The sequence below is a fragment of the Stegodyphus dumicola genome, chromosome 4, assembly GCF_044657685.1.
Source record: "Stegodyphus dumicola isolate Sdum_Otavi_A_Nest chromosome 4, ASM4465768v1".
NCBI classification, from domain to species: domain Eukaryota; kingdom Metazoa; phylum Arthropoda; class Arachnida; order Araneae; family Eresidae; genus Stegodyphus; species Stegodyphus dumicola.
The window spans coordinates 89549086-89571411 of NC_140771.1; the positions used below are offsets into that span (position 1 = coordinate 89549086).

The 22326-nt window shown below is 33.3% G+C and overlaps 1 protein-coding gene across 6 annotated transcripts in view; it reads right to left on the reverse strand.

The window, feature by feature from the left end:
- Positions 1-6443: 6443 nt before the first annotated feature.
- Pbp49 (proximal sequence element A Pbp49) overlaps positions 6444-22326 on the reverse strand; it is a 117883-nt gene continuing 102000 nt past the window's right edge. For 3 of the 6 annotated variants that reach the window (XM_085815201.1, XM_085815206.1, XM_085815202.1), the window contains 3 exons: positions 19918-20082; positions 19732-19836; positions 6444-6734 (listed from right to left, as the gene is read on the reverse strand). In XM_085815201.1, the coding sequence (XP_085671327.1) occupies positions 6587-6734; positions 19732-19836; positions 19918-20082 (418 nt within the window). In that variant the 3' untranslated portion in view covers positions 6444-6586. Of the gene's footprint in view, positions 6735-7957; positions 15236-15256; positions 15593-17701; positions 18011-19731; positions 19837-19917; positions 20083-22326 lie in introns of those variants that run through there. The other 3 variants (XM_085815203.1, XM_085815205.1, XM_085815204.1) reach the window with 3 other exon arrangements.

Below are 22326 nucleotides of genomic sequence, written 5' to 3' on the forward strand. Positions count from 1 at the left end.
AAATAGAACAAAATGGCCAAACTTTCAACTAGATAATCAAATAAAGCACTTGCGTTCTAGAGGATTTTATTTACTTCACATACATACATACATTATCTTTACATTTACTTTCATAACTCGTATCATACATAACATACTTTTATCATCGAATTATTATGATTTTCTATTGTAGTAAGCAAATTTTTTAACAGTTTCTACTTCGTGTCTGCAAAGTATTCCTTTATAAATTGCAAGGTTTTGCGATATTCATTTTCCTTCTGACAAAGTTCATACACGAATCCAAAACATCAAAACCTTGGCAATCGATAAACAACGACCATTTCATTATCGATGACAAACGTCTGCCTATCATTAGTAAAAGGAAAGTCTGGGCCGTCTGAAAAAGCGGCGACCGTGTTGGTGTTGGGTGTGCTGAAGGTGGAAGTCTGTATTTTTTTTTTTTTTTTTTTTAAAGTTTTTAGTGCTGTTCATAATTATGAATAAAAGTTTCCAATCAGTTTAATTTGCAATGAGTCGAACTAATAGATGCAAGATAGCCAAAAATGTTACCAAAATAGTTGTTTTGTATTGTAATATGTGTAAAGCTAAGCCAGATTTTTGTTTAGAATGTTTCAATAAATTTCATTAAAATTACATTTGATCACATTTCATTGAGACTATAGTTATTTTTTAACTGTAATACGACAGTATTACAGTTAAAAGTCCTGTGGACCGATGCCAGCCAAACGAAAATTCCAATGGGGACCGATGCCGGGCTCAGCGTGTTAACGAAAAGCAATAACTTGCTTTAATATAGAGTGATCCTTTTTAAAGGAATCCATTTAGTTATAATTAAATTAGGTATTAGATAATCTTAGTCATTATACATTTACATGGCCACTATTATATTAAATTTATTTTTTAATACAGTCAAAAGTCGTTAATTCGGACACCCATAATACGGAATGATCTATAATCCGGACCTCAAAGCTGAAAACTTTCTGCGCATGCGCCGCGTTGGCACATGCGCACAGGCGTTTTATGTGTGCGCGTAAGACCTTGACTACTGCGCATATGCGTGTGCGCAAGTGCAGAATACATTTTTGCCTGCGCGTTTAATGTATAACGGAATTATCTAATTATCTATTTCAGTTAATGGTAATGATTGCGTTGTTCCTTAATCTTCGAATTGGATCCCGCTTATTATTTTTTGCAGACTGTAAGAGCAATTTTATAAAAGTAAACTTGAACTTTCGATTATGTCAAATAGAATTTCCGATGCTGGAACTTCCAAAGGATCTACAAAATGAAAGTATGTTTCGATGTCCAACAAACAAAAGTGGAATTGCTGCAAAAAATGGATAAAGACATGAAGAATGTGACAGAGAGGTTAGTGAAAACGGAAAAATTTCGATTGACAAGTTAGTCGGTATTCTCGGCACAGCAATTAACGGGACTTGAACAGCGAAACTTTGTAACTGAACAAGAAATTATGTCTGTTTATAGAATTAAAGAGAAAGTATTATCACATAAAACGAAGCAACTTAAACAACTTACATTGAAAGAAATGTTTAATAAAGTAAACAAATAAATATTAAGCTTTTTTATTTGTAAATTTTGATATCCTTTAGATCATAATTGTTCTTTATTTCATAAATTATGGTTTCATATTTTTAATTTTAGAATTTCTGCATGCCATCTTACGAGATTTAAACTGATGATCTATAAACCGGAAAAATCGATAATCCGGAATCGCCGAAGTCCCGACGAGTCCGGATTAACGACTTTTGACTGTAATAGTTGTTAAAAAACCCTATTAATATCACATTAAATTTCACAGTTTAAAATACATACAATTTATGACACTGATTTTTAAACAATATTAGGATCATTACACATTAAAAGCTACAAAACATAAAACTCAACAAAATAATTATGCGTCTTTTTAATTTGAAGGCCTGCCCAGACATTTTGGCTAATTTATATCGATTTTCTTCTCCTTAAGCATGTTTTCTAACAATTAGAAATTTGTCTCAATATGCAAAACACTAATGCTCTCATTAGTTTCTGAGTGTTTTATCTCCTAACTGCCAAACTCTTCACAATGTACTACATATGAGGGTTTACTTGATCTGGTAAAAGTTAAACAGTCCGACTTCCCCCCCCCCCCCGACAAATGTGAAACAAATTATCCCTATGTCTGAAAGTAACTGTAAATCAGATAATAAATTTAAATAAGCTTCTTATTTAAAAAGAACTTGGAACATATAGGCATGTTCTTATGCTAACAAAATAAAATACAGTTTGTGGTGATATAGTTAAACAAGAAGAGTAAAATTCAAACTAAAAATATGGACTGGTGGTCAAAAACTATACAATTTAATTTCAATTTAATCTGGTTCAGTACCTCTATTGTCATAATAAACTCCAGTGTCAGCAGCAGTAATGGAAAGACGAATAATTACAAATCCTCAGAGCTGACAGGAACTAATGCAGGGAGCAAGTGGAGTGCAGAAACACTCGTCTTACACTCCAATAAACTCAGTTTAAAAACTGTCTAAGTGATTTGCATTCTGATGACGAAATAGAAATGGGAAATTATAGTAAAGGCTGAAACTGTAAAGAACTGGGTAATTTACATAATAACTGTACATATCTTTGAAGAATGATTTTCTTTCTCTTTACATATTTAATTTCTTTTTTCAACATGTTTGCTTTTCACTTAAAATTTTTGGGATTTAATTAAAGACTTCTATTATTATAAAAGACTAAATGCATTTAGAATGTATGGAAAAAGCTGCTAATTTCATTTTTTTAGTAATACGAACATTCAGAAGAAATATGAAATACATATGGTAAGGTCTGGTCACAGAGCTGGTGTAGCATAATTTTTAGAATTTAGGGACACTTTAAGCAAAAAAATCTAGAAATGGCAAAACTTTTAGAATTTAGAGCAGGCACTGAAAGCAGAATTTAGGATCCACAGAGACTGCATCAGGTGGCAAAACGCCTAGCGCCAGCTCTGTGTATGATACATTGACATATTAGATGAATTTTTTGAATTGTCAGTTTTCAATTTTTTTATTAATAAAAAAATTTCTTTCTATAATGCCTGTCCATATGATAAGATTAGAAGTACTTTTGATATTTTCCATGTTTGTATCTAGTAAAAAGTAGAGAAAATAAAGGTAAGATAAAAATGTTGAAAGCGATTTTAGAATCAGAAGTAAAACATTCAACTATTATGTTTTCATTGTTCTTCCAGATGTTCTCCAAAATGTAAGAAACTGCGTGTTACTACCATGGAGACATTTTTCATCTTATCACATTTTTCTAGAATCTTTTAGAATCGTGGGTTTATAAATTTGCCTTGAAATCTTTCTCAACTTTCCAAGCTTCAGTGTCTAAAATACTAAAGAAAAATTACCCCTACCAGTTCTGTAACAGCAAAAATCCAGAAATGTTTTTAGAAAAAAATCGGAGGAAAAAGTGAGAAATTAATTTTATAGAGAAAACTGATGCATATTCTGAGAATTCTGATCATTCTGAAAAATGGGAAAAATTCTTACCATGAAAAAATTAAAAAGACATTTTTAATTAATTACATTGCTATTTTGCTTTTGCTAAAAACTGTTTTGTAAACCGTGCTTTATGGCATTATTCCTTGCTTATTTTTCAGATTCAAAAAATTGTATAATATGTGGCCAAAATGGAACTTTATAATATGACAGTGAAAAATAAAAATGCTTTATTTTAATGTTATTTCTTAAATATAATTGCAATATATTACCATTATTTTAATGAAATTTATCAATGTTAGAATGCTCTAAAAATCGTCAAAAAATTCCCAGATCTCGGAATTAAAAATTTTCTATAGAAACTGATCTTAAAATCGCCAAGTTTAGAACCCTTTAATAGAAGAATTCACATTCCCAAAAGCGGAAAGTTGTTTGAGAGCTCTTAATTACAAAAAATTAATTAATTTTGAAATGCTTATGTTTCACTTCTTGCTCAGAAACTCGAGTATTCCAACCTTATTTATATATTACAAACAGGAACAAATTATAACTCATGAACTCATTAAAAAAAAGTCATATTTGTCATTGAATCGCCAAAAATATTCCTGCAAAATGCTAATTCACACCCAAAATGGCAGTCGTAAAAACAGACAGAAATTTCAGATGATTAAAATTAAAGACCTTCTGGCGATTTTGGCTAAAATTAAGGACTTTTTTAAGGACCAAAAATCGATTCCAAAAAACTTAAGGACCGTACGAAGCGTTTTTTTTTTTTTTAAACATATTTTTTATTTTGCAAATATGATCAATATTTTCTAGATAATTATTCAAAAACGTTTTTTATATCTTGCATTTTCATTTGGTTCATAGCACTTTAGATAAGCATGTTAGGAGAATTTACACTGTGGCAAAGATGCCATTTTACTGTTCTAGGTGCACGGTGGGACAAGCGGTATCCCACCATGTTATGAATTACCTTAAAGGTTTACCTGTTTTTTTGCATGAAATAACACTGTATTAGGAGCTAGTTATCTATGTGTAAAGTTATTTTTTCCAAAAAAATTTTTTCTTACTGAACCTCAAAGAGTTAAAGTAACACTTTGAAGAGTTTGCAATTTGTCTATAGCAGTTTTGCAGGCATAACCCCAGACAGGACACGCATAAGTGATAATGGGCCTCAAAAAAGATTTATAAATGAGTATTTTGTTTTTAAAAGATAAAGCGGAGTTTCGGGCAATTAAGGGGGAGAGTTTAGATTTAGCGACTCGAAACTATAAAACTCGGTGTTATATTAGATTTTTAAATGATTTGAAAATTCAGCTTCTAATAATTTTATGAAACTAAATTTGATATTTAAGATAATGAAGTTTTGCTAAGTATCAAATTTTATTACATTACATATAAAATTTTAATGCATCTTTAATGAGTTTTATTGCTTCTGTGTTGTAAAGTGAGTATAATTATGATAATTTTGTTAGAAGCTACTCTTTTTAATTTTAAAGTTAATAATGTTTATTTTACCTTAAATAAGTATTTATTCTTTTAAAAAGCTATGAAAGTTTTAAAAAGCTATGAGAGTTAAAAAAAATATTTCTCTTCCTTAAAGTTTTCCCTTTATTTATTTTTTTATAGACAGAAAATAAAAATATGAAGTCTGTTTAATTTTTTATAGAAGCTTTGTCTGATTCATGTTAAAGAATGTGATCAGCAGCATTAAAAGTGTGCTAGTAGTAACGGTGTTTCTTATTAAGAATCTAGTCTGAAAGAAATAAGAATTAAGATTTCATTTAAAAATATTTCATAATTAAACTATTTGAAATAATTATCAAAATAATTGTTATTGAGGTGATAAAAACATTTTGGAACACTTACTTTCTCATAATCTTAAATTTGCAGGCACCATCATAAAAGTATTCTTAATCATTAAAGAAATATATTTTAATTTTAAGTAATATCAGTCTAATCAATTAAAAACCGTTTTCAAAGATATTCCGATAGTAACATAACCTTTTATTGTGGAAATATAGTTTCTGGATTATTCTGAGAGTTCATTATTTTATGCAAATTGATACTCATATGCACGGAGAAATTATCGCTATCAGAAGTTCCGCCGTTTCGTATTCTACGGCCTAGTGCTGTGACGTCACAGACCAGTCCGATGGCTTTATATATCTAGAAGGCACTGGCCCAGCAAGTTCATCATCCTCCACACTGTCCCTTCTCCCTGAAAACTGCTATGCCATTCAAACACATGGGCATGCGACAAAGTTTCATCTCCTTAAGCCTCGCTTAACATCTGAACTGTTTCCTCCATGGCTGATTTTTTAAGTTTCACAAGAAACTTGATGTTGATTCGCTGCTCGGTTTTTACATTAGACATGTTTCTGGCAGAATGCAGTTGCACGTGTTCACTCAATAATGCAGTATTCCCCACTGGTGTGGTCGGTTAAGTCGGAACTGGCTGCATGGATAGAGGAGCTGTGTGGCATGATGTCACCAAAACAGTTGTTGCCAACTCCATTCTGTTTTCAAACTACACAATTTTTTTTTTTTTTTTTTTGTGTGTGTGTGTGTGTCACACCTTGTATGTCCTTATATACACAGTATAATTTGTCAAATATATATATAAAACAAATAGAAAATGTTTGACTGATTATCGGTAATGTTCAAATGCTGGTAAATTTTTTTTATACATCAGAATTTTTTAAATCTCTTTTTGAGAGGATTATTCTTTGCTTTTGATGATTCACTGCAAATTATGTCTAACATAACTGTTTACTGAACAACAGCTTTCTCAATTTACTGAAAAATACTGTAATAAAATATTCACCTATCTCTCCATAGTTCAATCACAATACATATTTTAATACTCAAACATTGTCATCATTTAGTTAATTCAAATGTCTTGCATAATGGCAGATTTTCCTATGTATAAAAATAGCTCAGTCTAAGAAAATACTCAGGAAATATTTATTTATTGATAAATACAATTATCATAATTAACTGTACAAAGGTATGTGTTAAAATTCAAATGAAAAAAAAAAAAAAAAAAAAAACTCTTATTCCAACAAACATCTATGAAAAAATGTTTATGCCAAAACACTTCTATCGACGTAGTGATATGCTCTGAAATTCCCGATTTTCCGATTACTTTCGTCATAATTAAAACTTTTGAAACATTGTTTACAGAAGAAAAATGGATTTTCAGGAAGCCGCTTGTTTTCATAAACAACCCATCTGAAAGGATAATTAGTAAGCAATTAAATGTTAGCTACAAGAAGCTACCAATATTTATCACGAATGAAAATTTAATAAAAAATCCTATATTTTTAAAGAAGCTCTTGCAATGAAAGAAGGTAATGCAGAATAATATATAAGATTTGAATTTAATGTTTTTATCAAAGATACCATGCTCTTGGTTACAATTTTCTATCATTTACAATTATCGATGTACAAATTCTGCACAGAAGTATATTTGTTTACTTTTCTAGTTCAATTAGTGACTTCATTTCCACAAGTAATACTTTCTAAGACAAGTAAATGCATGAATGATTTCAAGTTTGTGAAGATGTTCTGTGAAATATATATAAATAATGAATGCTATAGCATACAGGCTACTTGCATATTTTTAATGATTTTGATTTCAGCTAATAAATAACATTAATAAAGTATAAACAATTAATTGCAAAGGCTATTACAATGAGAGATAAATTACTGTCTGCTGCAGTGAAAGTTTTTATAATGTTTGGTACAATGGCTTATGTAAATGAATTTTGGAAATTCTGGATTTCAGATACTTCTGCACTTTCTAAAGAAAAATAGTTTCATTTCTTAATAAGATACAAGAATATTAGAATCAAGATAGCTAAGAGAACAATAAACAATATCATTCATAAGGAAAGGGAAAAACTGCAACTACTGCTTTCTACATGAAACAGAATGTTAAATGTTTATTGAATAAAAATTAGTATTTCAAAGATTATTTTTAAAATTAGCTTTTATTAGCTTTTGTAACATATGCTGAATTTGGGAAATGGTAGTGAATTTAGTATCTTCTCAATTTTGGAAGCAATGGAATATTTCTGTGACTACAGATGAATCATAGCTGTACTAAATGACTGGTATAGAAAGTGGTCAATGAGCTGTCATAAAAGTAGATAGAAAGACTTAAAAATCGATTTTAAGAGTTTAAAGAAAGTTTCAGATTTATGATTACTAGCTATTTGTGCAATGTCAAATAAAAACTAAGAGTAAAAAAATATATGTGATATTTTAGCAGTTTGCAGTACATTGACAGAATTTAGCGCAGAACTGACTAGAGAAGATAAAACCAATTCACTATTTTTTTTTTTCATAAATATGATGATGGTGATAGTGAATTTCATGGCACAAAACTTTAAAGGTTGTTAGCGTCGAAACATGTGTAGAAGATACAAAACAAGTATGCAAACTAAAAACAATAAAAAATTTGTAATTATTTAATACAAATGACAAATGAGACATTCGCCCATAAAAACTACATAAATTCACATGGTATCCAGTACGAAAATGGGCTTAAAGTCAAATGTAAAATACGTTATACAATAAAATACATAGTATTAAAATATTAACATAATAACATGTAATAAAATCAAATTAAATAATAAAAACCTGTCTCTTTCAGGTACTGAAACAAATTATTATTTTACCTCTTTTGCGATAATATGGTCAAGAGGCACATCACGATCACTAAAATACATTACTCAAAAATAGTTAAAATGTAGACATTCAATTAGAAAATGATGCATGGACGGAACATAATTACAATTTGAACAAAGGGGTTCCCTCTTGGCCTTCAAAAGATGTGCGACTTGAGAGTGACTGATCTTAGGCCTGTTAACAAGACTTCCTCCTTTTTGTGTCTAGTCGTCTTCCACTTATCTACTTTATATTTTACACTCCTCAATTTATTTAAAAACAGACCATCCCAAAATAATTTCCATTTATTTAACATTGTCTGTTTGATGACAGTTTTAATGTCGTTGCAAGAGACAAGCTGGTTCAATAAAACAGTTGCTGACTTTGTTATTGCATCTGCAAGCTCATTTCCTTTTATGCCTACATGGCCAGGGACCCAACAGTCTCATACCTACCCTTTTGTAATTTTCGATGTAAACTTAAAATGTCTGCCAATAGAAAATTTCGAGAGTCAGTAAAATTAACTGAAGACTTCAGAGCACATAATAAGTCGGAATAAAATATGAGCTCGTTCTCAGACTGCTTTGAGATAAATGTAAGTGCAGAATACAGAGCAGTAATTTCGGGGCTAAATATAGAAAAAGCATCATGTAATTGACTGCTGTCAATACGGTTTTTTTACTGCGAGTGATGCTTCTACATGATTAGCTGATTTTGACCCACCTGCATATATGGGAACAAAAGCTCTGTATTGGTCCCTGTGTTCTAAAAAAAATTGCCTATATATGTGGGAATGATGTCTTATCATTAAACAGAGATCGCACCCACTGTTCAAAGAATCAGGTTTCATTTCCTGGTTCACAGAAGAAAAGATAAACGAGATGAGTATCTACAGATGAACTGAGTATGTTTAGGAGAGGAATCACAGCAATGGTTCCAGTATGGACAAGTAAATGATACAGCTGACCACCTACGTGTGGTCACTTTAGAAAAATCCAGGTCTAATCATCTATGCGTGACCAGTAAGCGTATTGTTGTAGCTCCTTAGTGAGTGTTCCGTTAGACTGCCTCTGTTGGACTTCTCGAACAAAGTGCCATGTATTTACTTAGAGGGTTTCTACCATACATGTATATAACGCCATCTGGTGCATCATTGAAGCACGATTCCCACATATATTTCCTCATTAGTGTCTCTTATCAAGGTGTTGAAATAAGTCCAGGAGCTCAATTTGTGGGTGATCCCAAGGTGAATTAATGGCTGGACCTATCATCTGATAGGCAATGATTTTCCAATAGTGATTCACATCTTTCGAAAAATGGAAGAATGTTATGAGGCCGTGCAGAAAATAGAAGTTTATAGTTGTCATCAAGCTTACAGATCTGGAGAGGATGATTAGTTTGTGAATTAATAATGAAATACTAATGAAAAGACACTTGTTCATGCCTTAACTCAAGAGCTGGTTCGTAACAATCAACATACTGGTTCTGGATAGGAGATGTCTCGAAAGCTCCAGGACAAATTTTCAAAGCCTGATGACAAATAGGATTTAGTTTTAACAAACCTGAAGGCCATGCACATCCGTAAACAACTGAGCCATAGTCTAGTCTAAAGCGAAGGAGTGCTCTATAAATACGAAGTAAAGAGCAGCGCTCTGTGCCGTCACCAACACTTTTAAGAGATTTAGATTCTTGAAACACTTCTTTCACAAATACTGGACATGAGGAAGGATGGTAAGCTTTTGGTTGAACAACACTCCTAGAAACTTTACTTCTGATGCAACTGGAATCTCTGGTCCATAAGATGCAGCTCAGGCTCAGGATGAAGACTTCGCTATTTACACAAGTGCATAGTCTTCTCTTTTGAAAACACAAATCCTTTTTTTTTTTTTTGGACCATTTCTGGATTCTATTAATGGCAATCTGCAACTGTCTCTCAACATATCTCACACTTGCACCATAGCAGTTTATCTTGAGGTCATCAACATACAATGATCCTGAAACTGTAGGAGGAAGCTTTTTTAAAACCGAATTTATTTTTAAACTAAAGAAAGTCGCACTTAAAATGCAGCCCTGAGGGACACCCTCTTGTTCAAAGTTATTCGATGAAACAGAGCCAATCCTTACTCAGAAAGTTCTTGCCTTCAAGAAGTTCTGGATAAAAATTGGTTGGTTGCCACACAAGCCACTAGCATGAAGATCCTACGAAGAAGCATGAATACCATATCTCCATGCCTTATAAGCCTTTTCGATGTCAAAGAAGAGGGCAACAAGATGATTTTGTTTAATGCAGGCTTTACAAATAGATGTCTCCAACAGGAGCATATTATCTATCATCATTCTTCCTTTTCTGAAACTGCTCTGATAAGGGGAGATTATATTGCTTTTTTCGAGATAATAGACTAGGCGGCAGTTTACTGTTTTTTCAAATAGTTTGCAAATACAGCTCGTAAGCGCAATGGGCCAATAAAGGGAATCTTCGGGTTTTTCCCTGGCTTGGTTATAGGAATGACAACAGCTCCCTTGAATGCATTCGGAAAATTATGCTCCTTCCAAACTCTGTAATAAAGGGTGAGAAAGGCAGTCAATGCTTCTGCATTTCATATTTCACACCGTCTAAACCGGGACTGGTACTATGTGTCTGCATCAAAGCTGTTCTTAGCTCCGAAACTGTAATTTGCTATTATATGGCCCGCAGTTGGTAGAGTTAAATGCAATAGAAGCTTTCTCAGAGCCTAGCTTGACAGAAAGAAATGCCGGCGAATAATTACTGCCACTAGAAATAGCAAAATTCCCGCCAATAATGTTTGCGATTTCTTCTAAACTGTGTGCTAATCACTCGCCCATCTTTTTCCAGAAAGGAAAGTGAGTGATCTTTGTACAGCTCGCATGCTTTTCTAACTCTTTCCCATATTCGTTTACTTGTGGTAGAGGATGCTATTCCAGACACATAGGACATCCACGAATCCCTCTGGCTTTTAATGCCTCATTCTTCTTGCATTTGCTTTAGCTTTTTTGAAAGCAATAAGGTTTGACAAAGTCAAGTATCTATGAAAAACTCCCCAAGCTTTTCTCTGTTGCTTCAGTGTAACTTGGCATTTACAGTTCCACCACGGTTTTGTGTACTTAGGAAGCTTCGTTGATGTTATCGGAATAGATGCAGTAGCTGCCTGAATAATGACATCCATGACTGCTTTCACAGCATTGTCGATTGGCACATATTTCACCATCTCTTCTGTGATCTTTGCACAAGACAAGAACAGGTTCCAGTTCACCCCAGTAAGAATAAAACGGGGAGATCTTGGCATGGAATTTAGTCTTTCTCGTGTGATAGATACAAAAACGGGAAAATGGTCACTATTATAAGGATAACTGCCAACATTAAATGTGGAAAATGGAAAAAGAGATGGAGAACAGATGGTAAGTTCAAGAATGTGAAAGTTCTTTGTAGGCTCATCGAAGTAGGTATTCTGCCTGCTATTGAGGAGACAATCTTTGATCATTGCTCAATTTGTCTGCCTCAGGGGTTTCTGTCCCTACTTCCCCAGAGTGAACTATGTCCATTTAAGATAAAGGGTTTAGGTAGCTGCTCTATTAGCTCATCTAATTCTTGTTGATTGACATGTAGATTTGGGGGCAAATACGCAGAACAGATTGAAATTAAGCTTCATATATTTACTTGAACAGCAACAGGTTGGAGGCCCGTGTTTAAAGATATTGGACTAGAGAGATAGCTAAGTGAAGTAAGGAGGCCGACACCCCATTCACATGCTCACCTACTAAATTATTTTTCCTGGTGAGGCAGCACCTCCAAAGCTTTGAATGTCGAACAGGTTTTAGCAAAGTCTCTTGAACTGAAAGCACACAGCTGTGTGTGTAAATCTCTCAGATCTTTTATATTATCAAGATTTTGGTGGAATCTACGACAATTCCATGAAATGAGGGCGGCCATCATGTTGTACGCTTGCTCTTTTGGTGCCTTTTTTTTTATTTTCGTGGAAGCAGATGTTTTGGGATATCCATTCCCTCTTCCACATCTATCTCAGAATATACACCGTATGAACTGAGGCACCCAAAGCAAAGGAGCACAAACTGGAATTTCTGACAGGTTTTGCTGCCTGTGTGGCTACTGATTAACAGGATTTTAACGAAATAGCAAAGGACAATTTTCGGGGCTGCGCATCTGCAGCTAATTTTCTTGCTTCTGCATAAGATATATCTTTTGTAATTTTTACTGTCTGCACCTTCTTTTCTGATTTTCACTTTGGACAGTGTTGTGAGTATGCTGTGTGGCTTCCTTTGCAGTTCACACATAATAATTCAGTATTGCAACTTTCACTGTTATGGCCTTCCACAGAGCAACGTGCACATGTGACTTTGTCATGATAAGACATTTTTGAATGACCAAAGCGCTGGCACTGAAAACATCACAAAGGGTTCGATATGTAAGTTCTTACGGGGAAGTTTAAGAACCCGACCTTAATACTTTTTGGCAGATCAGGCAAACTGAAGGTCAGGATTATGTGTTTCATACTGATCAACTGACTTTTTTTACAAATTTTGATCCACCTGGCAGGATATACATTTTGGTGAGGCAACTTAGAGACTATTTCCTCTTCTAAAACGTAAAAGAGGTCTATCTCTGAGATAACACTACAAGAAAAATTGAGTGTTTTATGTGCTGACACTTTTACATCGATTTGCCCAAGTTTGTTTAATCCAAGGAATGTTGCAGAGCGAGTAGAAGAAATAGTTTGAACTAGAAGATCTCCAGAGTGCAGCTGTTTGATATTCTTTGGTTCTCTGATGCAAGACTGTATATACTTTTGAATTAAAAATGGAGAAAGATTTTGAAGATTGCCTTTAGAGTTGTTAATAACAAGAAAACATGGTAGACTTGTTGAATTGATATCAGAATTAGCATTTCTATTTGTTCTGACCCTTTTAGATGCATAATTGTGTTCAATTGTAGAGTGGAAATTTGTTTCAGCAATATTTGAAAGAAATAAAGATTTGGGTTCAACTGCCCCATCCACCACAACAAGGGAACACAGATTTCTGTGTTGTTAGGGCTAGCCTGACCTATACGCAAACTGAAGCTTCACAGTCGGTTTTCCCTAAAGAGGAACTCCTGAGAGCTTATCCCCAAGCCACTGACCACAAGGACTAATGACCAGCCAATTGACACCTATGAGGATGACAAGGTGCCTCACGTTTAGCTGAAGCAGAGGCCAAAGCAGTGTGTTGGGGACAGTATCTTACCCCTCAACTACCAGGACCCTCCTTTCCAGCAACATGGGTCACCACGTAAGGCAAACATGTGAACAGTTTTCTCGCCATTCGAAAACTAGAAACAAGGCTGTTCAAGTTTCTAATGATGAGCCCCAACCTCCAAGGAGGAAAACCACAAGAGAGAAAGAAAGGAAAAAAAGTTTTAGCTCAGAGGACAGGAGACAGAAAAGATCACTGCGGTTCCAGAATTGTCATACCCGTCTTACCAAGATGATCCCCTGAAGGGCTAGGGTACTTCGGGATTCCCCCCCCCCATACGCACAAAAAGTGAGCCACTGAGGGTTTTGCATAAATATGACTAGAGGGAAAATCACAACTGGCTTCATTGTTAAAACATTGTTTTTATTTTGAACAGAAAAAGTTCTTTAGAGATGCATTTTTGCTTCAAATGTTGCAATATTAAGGATGCTAAATATAGTCCACAATTTCTAAATACATAATTACATTTTAGATAACAGAAAAGAAATTTAGCAAAGAAATATTACTTTCCTAGAAAAAGCAAGCAAGTGAAAGAGTAACATGACTTGCTGCAGAGTGACACAAAACGGTGCAAAATATATCCCTGAAGAGGGATTTCTTTAATTAAAAATTATGAATTTAAAGGTGCCAATTTGTTCCAATTAAGTTTAATAATTTTGTTTCATATTTTACATTTTACATATTTATATATAAATCTACATATTATGAAAACAATATTTTGACTCCCATTTTTACAAACAAAATCAAACTTCTGTATCCACAAAATGTAGAAAACTCCACTAGAACAATGCCATTAGTCACATATCAATACAAACAAAAAGGAAATTGGTATAATTTCCAATAACGTGTAGACCCTTTTCAAATATTCCAAAAAAGCTCCTATTATGGCACCAATGTCTTGGATTACTGTGCTTTTGAACCATCAAATACAGAACTCTAAGCACTCAGCCAAAGATAATTGACAGCACATGGGAAGTAGCACAATATGAGTGGGGAAAAAAATAACATGGTAAAACCGAGAAATATTCTTTTGTTATGTAAATCAAGGTGCTGGAAGGGCTATGAGAATAAAATATTTTTTTGTATTATGGTTAATTAAAATAGTTATCAAAATGAGTACTTAAAAGTACTTGTATTATAATGAACTGTTTTACTGTAACAAAGTCATTAAAAAATTGTGTACAGAGCCTCTGTAATGTAACATTTACAATACATATATGGTCTACTTTAATTAATAAACTATACATAGTTAATAATATACTTGAGGAAAATAACTTTGTGGAGTTTAGCAGTAAGCAAATGATTGTTAGTTGGTTAGTTGGTGGATTTTATGGTACATAACCCTAAATTTTATAATGCACCAAACATGTGATGATTGATACCGATTAATGAGGAGATAAAAAGATGCATGCAATTTTCAAGAGGCATCAAAATATAAAACTAAAATGTATAAACTATACTTGAAACACATTTAATACCCTAAACTGCATTAAAACCACTTTAGATCAAATAATAAAATTAATTTCTTTTTCAATATAAAATATGTTAAAACTGACCTCTTCTCCAAATCAAGGGGGTCTTTTAAAATGTAAGCATTTTATTAAAACATGAAGCACTGATAGAGCAGGATTACACTTTAAGCAAATAGGCTGACTCTCAGCTTTTAGAAGATAATTATGTATAATACAAGAGTGGTTATTTCTAAGGCAAGTAAACAGAGCTTCCTCCCTTCAGTTTCTGCTGGCTTACCAGTCTTTCACTCCAGATTTCCTGCTTCGCAACTTATTATGCAGCTGAATATGATAGTAAACAAATGAAGAAGTTCAGTATAGTAATCAACACAAATTGGTAACAAATTATTGCTACTTACAGTTTTACTGGAGTTGAATTCAACATCAAAGCTCTGCTGTTGTGATGGTAAACAGAGCAGAATTGAAATATTTGGTCAAAACAACAGAGCTGGGACTCAGAACAGGTTTTCTACAGCTTTGACAGAAATGGAATGGAACATTGACACTGCATACATGAAACTTTCCAGCACAGAAGAAACTTATTGACTTCATGCACAAAAAACTTTTACCAACTTCAATTTTAACTCCTCAAGCTATTCAAAATATACCAGTTTCTTCTTTGTCTCTGTCATTTACTTCCTATTTAAAAAATTAAGGGTACAGTGTTCAAATAGTAAGGTTTTTCCAGTTTTCTTTGAACTTATCAATAAAATCAAATTTAAAGGAATATGACTTCTATTCACAAGACAAATTTAAAATTCCTGGTGATTATGGTTTTGTTTATTTGCAGAACAAACCTGCAGATCTTTAAAATTCAGATTAAGTGATGGTATGTTGAACACAAGATAGTGAAAGAGTCTTCAGTAACTTTCTGTGTTTGAAATAAAAACCACAAATTCAGCTTTCGAAAATCAGAATTACTGTTTATACTAATTCACCACTCAATTTGGATTTAAAAACTTTTGAAATTTTCCCATATAGCAAGCTTGCATAAAATGAAGTTTCCACTCAGTTTCTGTTGGAAGTGTGGAAAAACCCTGTTCCTAGCTCCATTACTCTTCTTTTGACCACCACTACTTTTTACATTACATTCATTATTGTAATGAAATTGCAGTGAGCAATACATTTTTGAATATTTCTGGATATTACACTAGTTTCTTCATTCATTTACTATTACAGTATGTTCTCTTTCTCTCATACAATCCTGGATAAATTTTAATATATTCCTTAAATTTGTTAAAATTATTTAAATTACTGAATTAAAGTAAAAATAAGGGATTAAGACATTTCATTTTAATCCTGTTTCAAAGGGTAATACAGTAAATCAAAATAAGTCAAATACCATCTTACCACAGATTGCAACCTTAAAAAAAAAAAAAAAAAAAAAAAAAAAAAAAAAAAAAAAAAAAAAAGCCTCTTTGGGGAACAGCATAAAGGAAGAAACACAAAGCTTTACACACGCTATTTTTGACCAATAAAAATGTTTAGTGATATCAGTCTGAAGTATAACCATTGGTGCTTATGATCAACACATGCTCTAGGAAGACAATGCTGGGTGAGTTTGAACCACTTGCTCTACAGAGTCTCCCAATAAAATGCATACGCCCTTTTACAGTTACAACCACATTTTTTGTTCTTTATTTCAGGTGCGACTGCTTAAAATAATGGATCAAATCAGATTAAACTTTGAGAAAAGCTAATTCCTTCTGAAGTGCTACTGGAAACAGAGAACATAAGTGAAGTACAATGACGCTTTAGAATGGAGTTTTAATGAGATGCACCAACAAGACTCACAATTACTCGTTTGTGGGCTAAGTTTGAGGAAGAAGGAACTGTTAAGGATGTCCATAAGAACCATTCCGGAAGACTATGATCATCCACTAGCCCCACAAGAGAAAGAGAAGTCATTGAAAGATTTCAGCAATCTCCAAGCAAATCTGTTTGGCAAGCAGCTCGTGAGACAGGAGTTCCAAGATTGAGCGTCCATTGCATTTTGAAGCGTGCCCAATGGAGGAGTTTTATTCCTAGATTAGTACACGCTCTCAATGAAGATGATTTTGACAGTAGACTTGAATTTTTTGAGTGGCAGCAAGAAAAATGTGCAGAGGACAATCAATTCGTGTTCAAGATTGTTTGGAGTGATGAGGCTACATTCAAGTTGAATGGTTCAGTTAATCATCACAATTGCACTTACTGGGAACCTAACAATCCTCATATGAGAGTTGAACATCATGTGAACTTGAAATCATTGAAACTCCATTCGGGTTGTGAAACTCCATGGATCGTTGAAACTCATTCTAAAGCGTTTTTGCACTTCACTGATGTTCCCTGTCTTCCAGTAGCACTTCAGAATGAATTTTCTTTCCTCAACGTTTAATCTGATTCCAGCCATTATTTTAAGCTATCCCTGAACACTAAGGAAGCCAATTTAGGTAATGCAGACATACCTGTATAGAATAACTCATAAAATTACCAATATTCCTTCTGCTATCTAAATTAACCCTTTTCTTATTAAATTTAGTTAAAATATATTTTATTGCATCTTTTTAATATACTTCTAATGTGCTATCTCAGGTATACAAATTTCTTTCAATAAAATATATAATTCTATATTTGTTTTTTTCTCATTAACGTTTTAGATTTTATGATATTTTGCACACTCCCTTTGATTTTTTTCTGAAAGTTATTGCACAAGTTTATTCATAAGCATAAAACATTATCAATTCTGAATTATTTATGGTTTTCTTTCACAAATATGAAATTTATGCATAAATAAATCAGGTTGCAACACAGAAATCTCACATAATTTTTATTACTGTTCTTATTAATTTTTTTATACTGTTCATATTCATAAGATCCTCTTTGGGGTTGTTCATTGCACTGATTGAGACCTGTGCTCAAGAGGCATCATCTCCAGAAGGAAAGGGAAGAAGCATCATAAACCAGGCACCTAGTTAATATCCTTTTGAAGGAGTTCAAAATGGCAGGCAAGTAGTAAGTTTAAACAGTTCTTTCTCTTATGTTTAGGATGTTGAGACCTGTCTTCTCGAGATCAGCCTGAGGGCAGCAAAGCATCAGCCAGTGTACAGTTTTGAAGAAATAAAAATAAAAATTCTTTTGATAAACTTGCTTATCTCATCTTATACAGACTTTAGCCAAAAAGGTAAAACCCTATAGTTGCTCTAATCAGCAGGAATGACTACATATGTTAGTGGGGATTCATATTAGCTTAATTTTCCTATCTGATTTCTTTTTTTTTTTAATCTTAAAAGATTTAATTAATGAAATGGTGAATGTGAAATGGAAAATTAGTAATAAAAATTTGTATAAAAGCATTAGTAAACATAAATTCCAATGTTTGACAGTTGATTATTCGCAAAATATTGAAATTAAAACCAAATTTATGGAAACTGGAAAATGATGGATAAATTAAGTCACTTCTTGTGGAAAAAAGTTTTCTTTAATATGGTCACATTGGACAAACAAGCATAGACTTTACCAAAGATTTGATCAAGTCTTGTGGTATTGCACGCTATTCTTCTAAAAGTGCACTTTTCAGCTTCTGAAGGGCCCAAGCAGGAATTTAGTGTTCTGAAATGGCCACCCTAAGGCATTCCACTTATGCTCAATCAGGTTCACATTGGGTGAGTAAGGTGGGCAATCCTTTTGAGTGATATCTTCTGTTTCCAAGTATTCCAACACATTATACGCAATGAGGCTGAGCATTGTCATCCACTACGAAAAACACTGGGCCAACAGCACCCCTAAACAGTCTAACTTGGGCTTTCAGTACTTCATCCACATACCTCCAAGCAGTTACAAAACCTCCTTGAGAGATATGCAGCTTGGTGTGGTCATTTGTCATGATTTCTCCTCAAACCATTAAATGAAGGTCACAGGAGCGGGATATTTCCCGAACAAAGGAAGGCAAATTGGATGTTCCTCCCACTCTACAGATCAAAACACATCTAGAATCACTGTTCAGACTACATCTACACTCACCAGTAAACAATACTTAGGCCCAGTCAATTTGGCTCTATTGAATATGATGGTGGGACTAGTATAAATGAGTTCCCCTGGAAGCTGGAGTGAGTGGGACACAAACCATTTGTATTCTTAGATACAGTCCAACCTTATTAAGCTTTCGTGCCACAGTAGAGCAGCTAATTTGAGTTCCTGCGGGAGCCTAATGGTATGAAACCAAATCTCTTGTAGTCGCTTTGCAGTTTCTTTGAGCTGACAATGACAGAAAATGGTCTTCTGATGCAGTTGTTGCTCTTGAGCACCCTTGATCAAGCTATCTATCAACTGATCCAGTGTTTAAAAAGTGGCTCCAAACTCTCGATACGACACTTTGAGGGGTATTCAAATCTTGGATGACCTCCATTTGTGTTCGGCCTCCGTCGATTCTCCCAATTATTTGCCAACTTTGACCTTCACTTAAATGATGCCTTTGAGCCATAACTACTGAATATTGATCACTCGCAGAAACCACATCCAGTGTAAACAAAACTACAGATCGGAATTCCAACATGCATTCATTGTGCAACACATTGTCAACCACCGAATTTGCATATTTCCAGTGCTAATGTATGCAAGGAAGTGCAATTTTGTGTTCAATTGTATTTAACTAATATAAATAATTACAGCATTCGGCATTGGTTGCAACATTAACTTAGTGAGCATATTTTTCCTCACAATTCTTTAATTTTGATAACCAGTGTACATATTAACTTGAAAATAAGATTCAATAACTAAAAAATAACCATTGTACTTACCCTGCTGTATAAATACGACAAGCCATACATAATACACGTTTTTTTGGTTTCAAATCAATAAGAGGATAATCATTTCTATTTTGACAGTAGTGATGCGAAAACATGCTGAAAAAACATAAACACTGTTAAAAAAATGCCATACATGTAATTACAGATCAAATATTACATGCTAAAATTAATACTTACTGCACATCATTGAATACAGTTATATGCTCACAGTTTCCTTGATGAACATACACATAAGGATAGCCAAGTTGAATACTCAAATCAATGAACTGACAATGTTCCATCAATGCTTTTTGGAAAGGTCCTATACCCCTTCTTTTGTCCTGAGACCATTTCATAATTGTTCTGCAAAAATACCAAATGGACATTAATACTGGAAAAAAAAATTTTCATCACATGTTTCTATAATAAGTTTTTTCTTTTAAATATTTTATAAGTTAATTAAATCTTTACAATATATCAATCTGTTTATTTTGATGTTAACATTTGCTACTAAAATATCAAATTCTATTTGCAGACTTCATCAATTCCCCCTTTTTGCAAAACATAAATTGGGCTTCACTTGAATGCATTTTCAAATAAATTAAAAGGGAAAAAAAAAAAAAAAAAAAAAAAAAAAAATTACATCCAAAAGGGCATTTTTTTAACATCTTGTATGTTACCTTTATTTATTAAATATCATGTTCTTTGCACTGAAAACATTAAATTAATTTCAACAGAAATGTAGCAAAATAATTTTAAAAATGAGCATATCTTTAGAATTTCTCATACACAGTTCCGACGGCTGGAAATAAAAAGGCTCCCCCCTAGAGTGTTGTCATTGCTTGCTTTTAAATCTTTGAGCTTGTTAATCGAAAATTCGTTAAAGTTTTACAAAATATGAAATCGATAATAAAACAAATTCCAAATTTGGGCTTCCACATGCCCATATTCGCAGTAGGATTACGTTATTCAAAATTGGATGGCTTATTACCATTGTCTTATCACAATGCGAGAAACATACATACATTTATGCAGATTCTTCATTATTTAATATCTTCAAATATAATACGGGGCAATAGTATTTGGTGGCAATGATTTGAAAAGTGATACGCCATTTCTAGGATTCCGAACAAAAATTGCAAAACGAAAACAATAGTCCTTCAGGGACAAAGCCCCTTTGGACTAATAATAATAATAAAGGTAACTGAATTCAAATTTCTATTTATTGGCTTTAATTTAACTGCAAAATCTAGTTCTCACTTAAAAACTAAATCAAAATTACAAGGCATAAATAAATAAACTGTGCATATTACTACTCTGATTTCCCCAATCCTGGAATATGATATTGATATGATAGGCTGCCTCAGAGTTAATAATTAGAAACAGCTCAACTCAGCACTGGTACCTTTGTAAGAATTGCCCAAATGATAATGTCTTGTATGAAGCTGATCTTTGTTTCACAATCATGTGCAATTCTATCTATTGATTAAATATTTTGCAGAGATAGGAAGCTTTGTAGATCAGCACAGAATATCAAATTTTATTCGCAACTGAATCAAACAATGGCCATGTTGAGAAACAGAGCTTATGTAATCATGCTGAGAGCGAAGGTTTGCTGCGAAACAAAGTGGAACAGGTCTCCATATTCCGCTGTCTTGATCCTATTTTCTCCTTATTCTATATTCTGCTGTCTTGATCCTATTGATTAAATATTTTGCAAAGATAAGAAGCTTTAGAGATCAGCACAGAACATCAAATTTTATTCGCAATTGGATCAAACAATGGCCATCTTGAAAAACAGAGCTTATGTAATGCGGGGGTGAAAGCAAACTATAATAAATAATGACTCGCCAGGTTGACGTCAGGGATATAAAACAGGTGAATGTTTCGGTTTGAGATGTATGCCAAGCAGATACTCAGTTATGGAGATTGTAATCATGCTGAGAGCGAAGGTTTGCTGCGAAACAAAGTGGATCAGGTCTCCATATTCTGCTGTCTTGATACTATTTTTCTCCTTTTTGGGTAAATTATGTTTATACTCATTCACTGGGCAATCACCATGGCAGGTATCTCAGGCAGTTGGCTCTGAAGGTCATTCATACAATATATAATAATGCAATACAAATGTATATTGATGGCAATAGGGGTGATGAAGCTATCTACCATAGCAAAATTTTCATTAGTAAGGATAATGATTTAGGTTGAAATATCATGCCGAAGAATGATTATTGGAGAAGTTAAACAAGAAGCAGCATAATTTACAAATATTATGCTAATTCTTGCTGTTTAACTTCTTCAATGAGGATAATGATGTTATTAAAATTAGTAAGAGAAACTCAAGTTACTTTCTTGTAATTAGGTCAGAGATGAACGCTGTCAATGAAGTCCTGAATTATCATGTGACTACTAATCTTGACAAAGATGTCTGCATTTTGAGTGACAGTTGTAGTTCCAATCAACATCTATCTAAATCAGACATGTGAAACACATGGCACATGTCCTGATTTTGTACAGCTCAAGATAACATTCAAAATATCATTTAAAATGGCCCATTAAATGTTTAAATTTCAACAACAAACATTCCTAATTGTAATGAATAATTTTGTA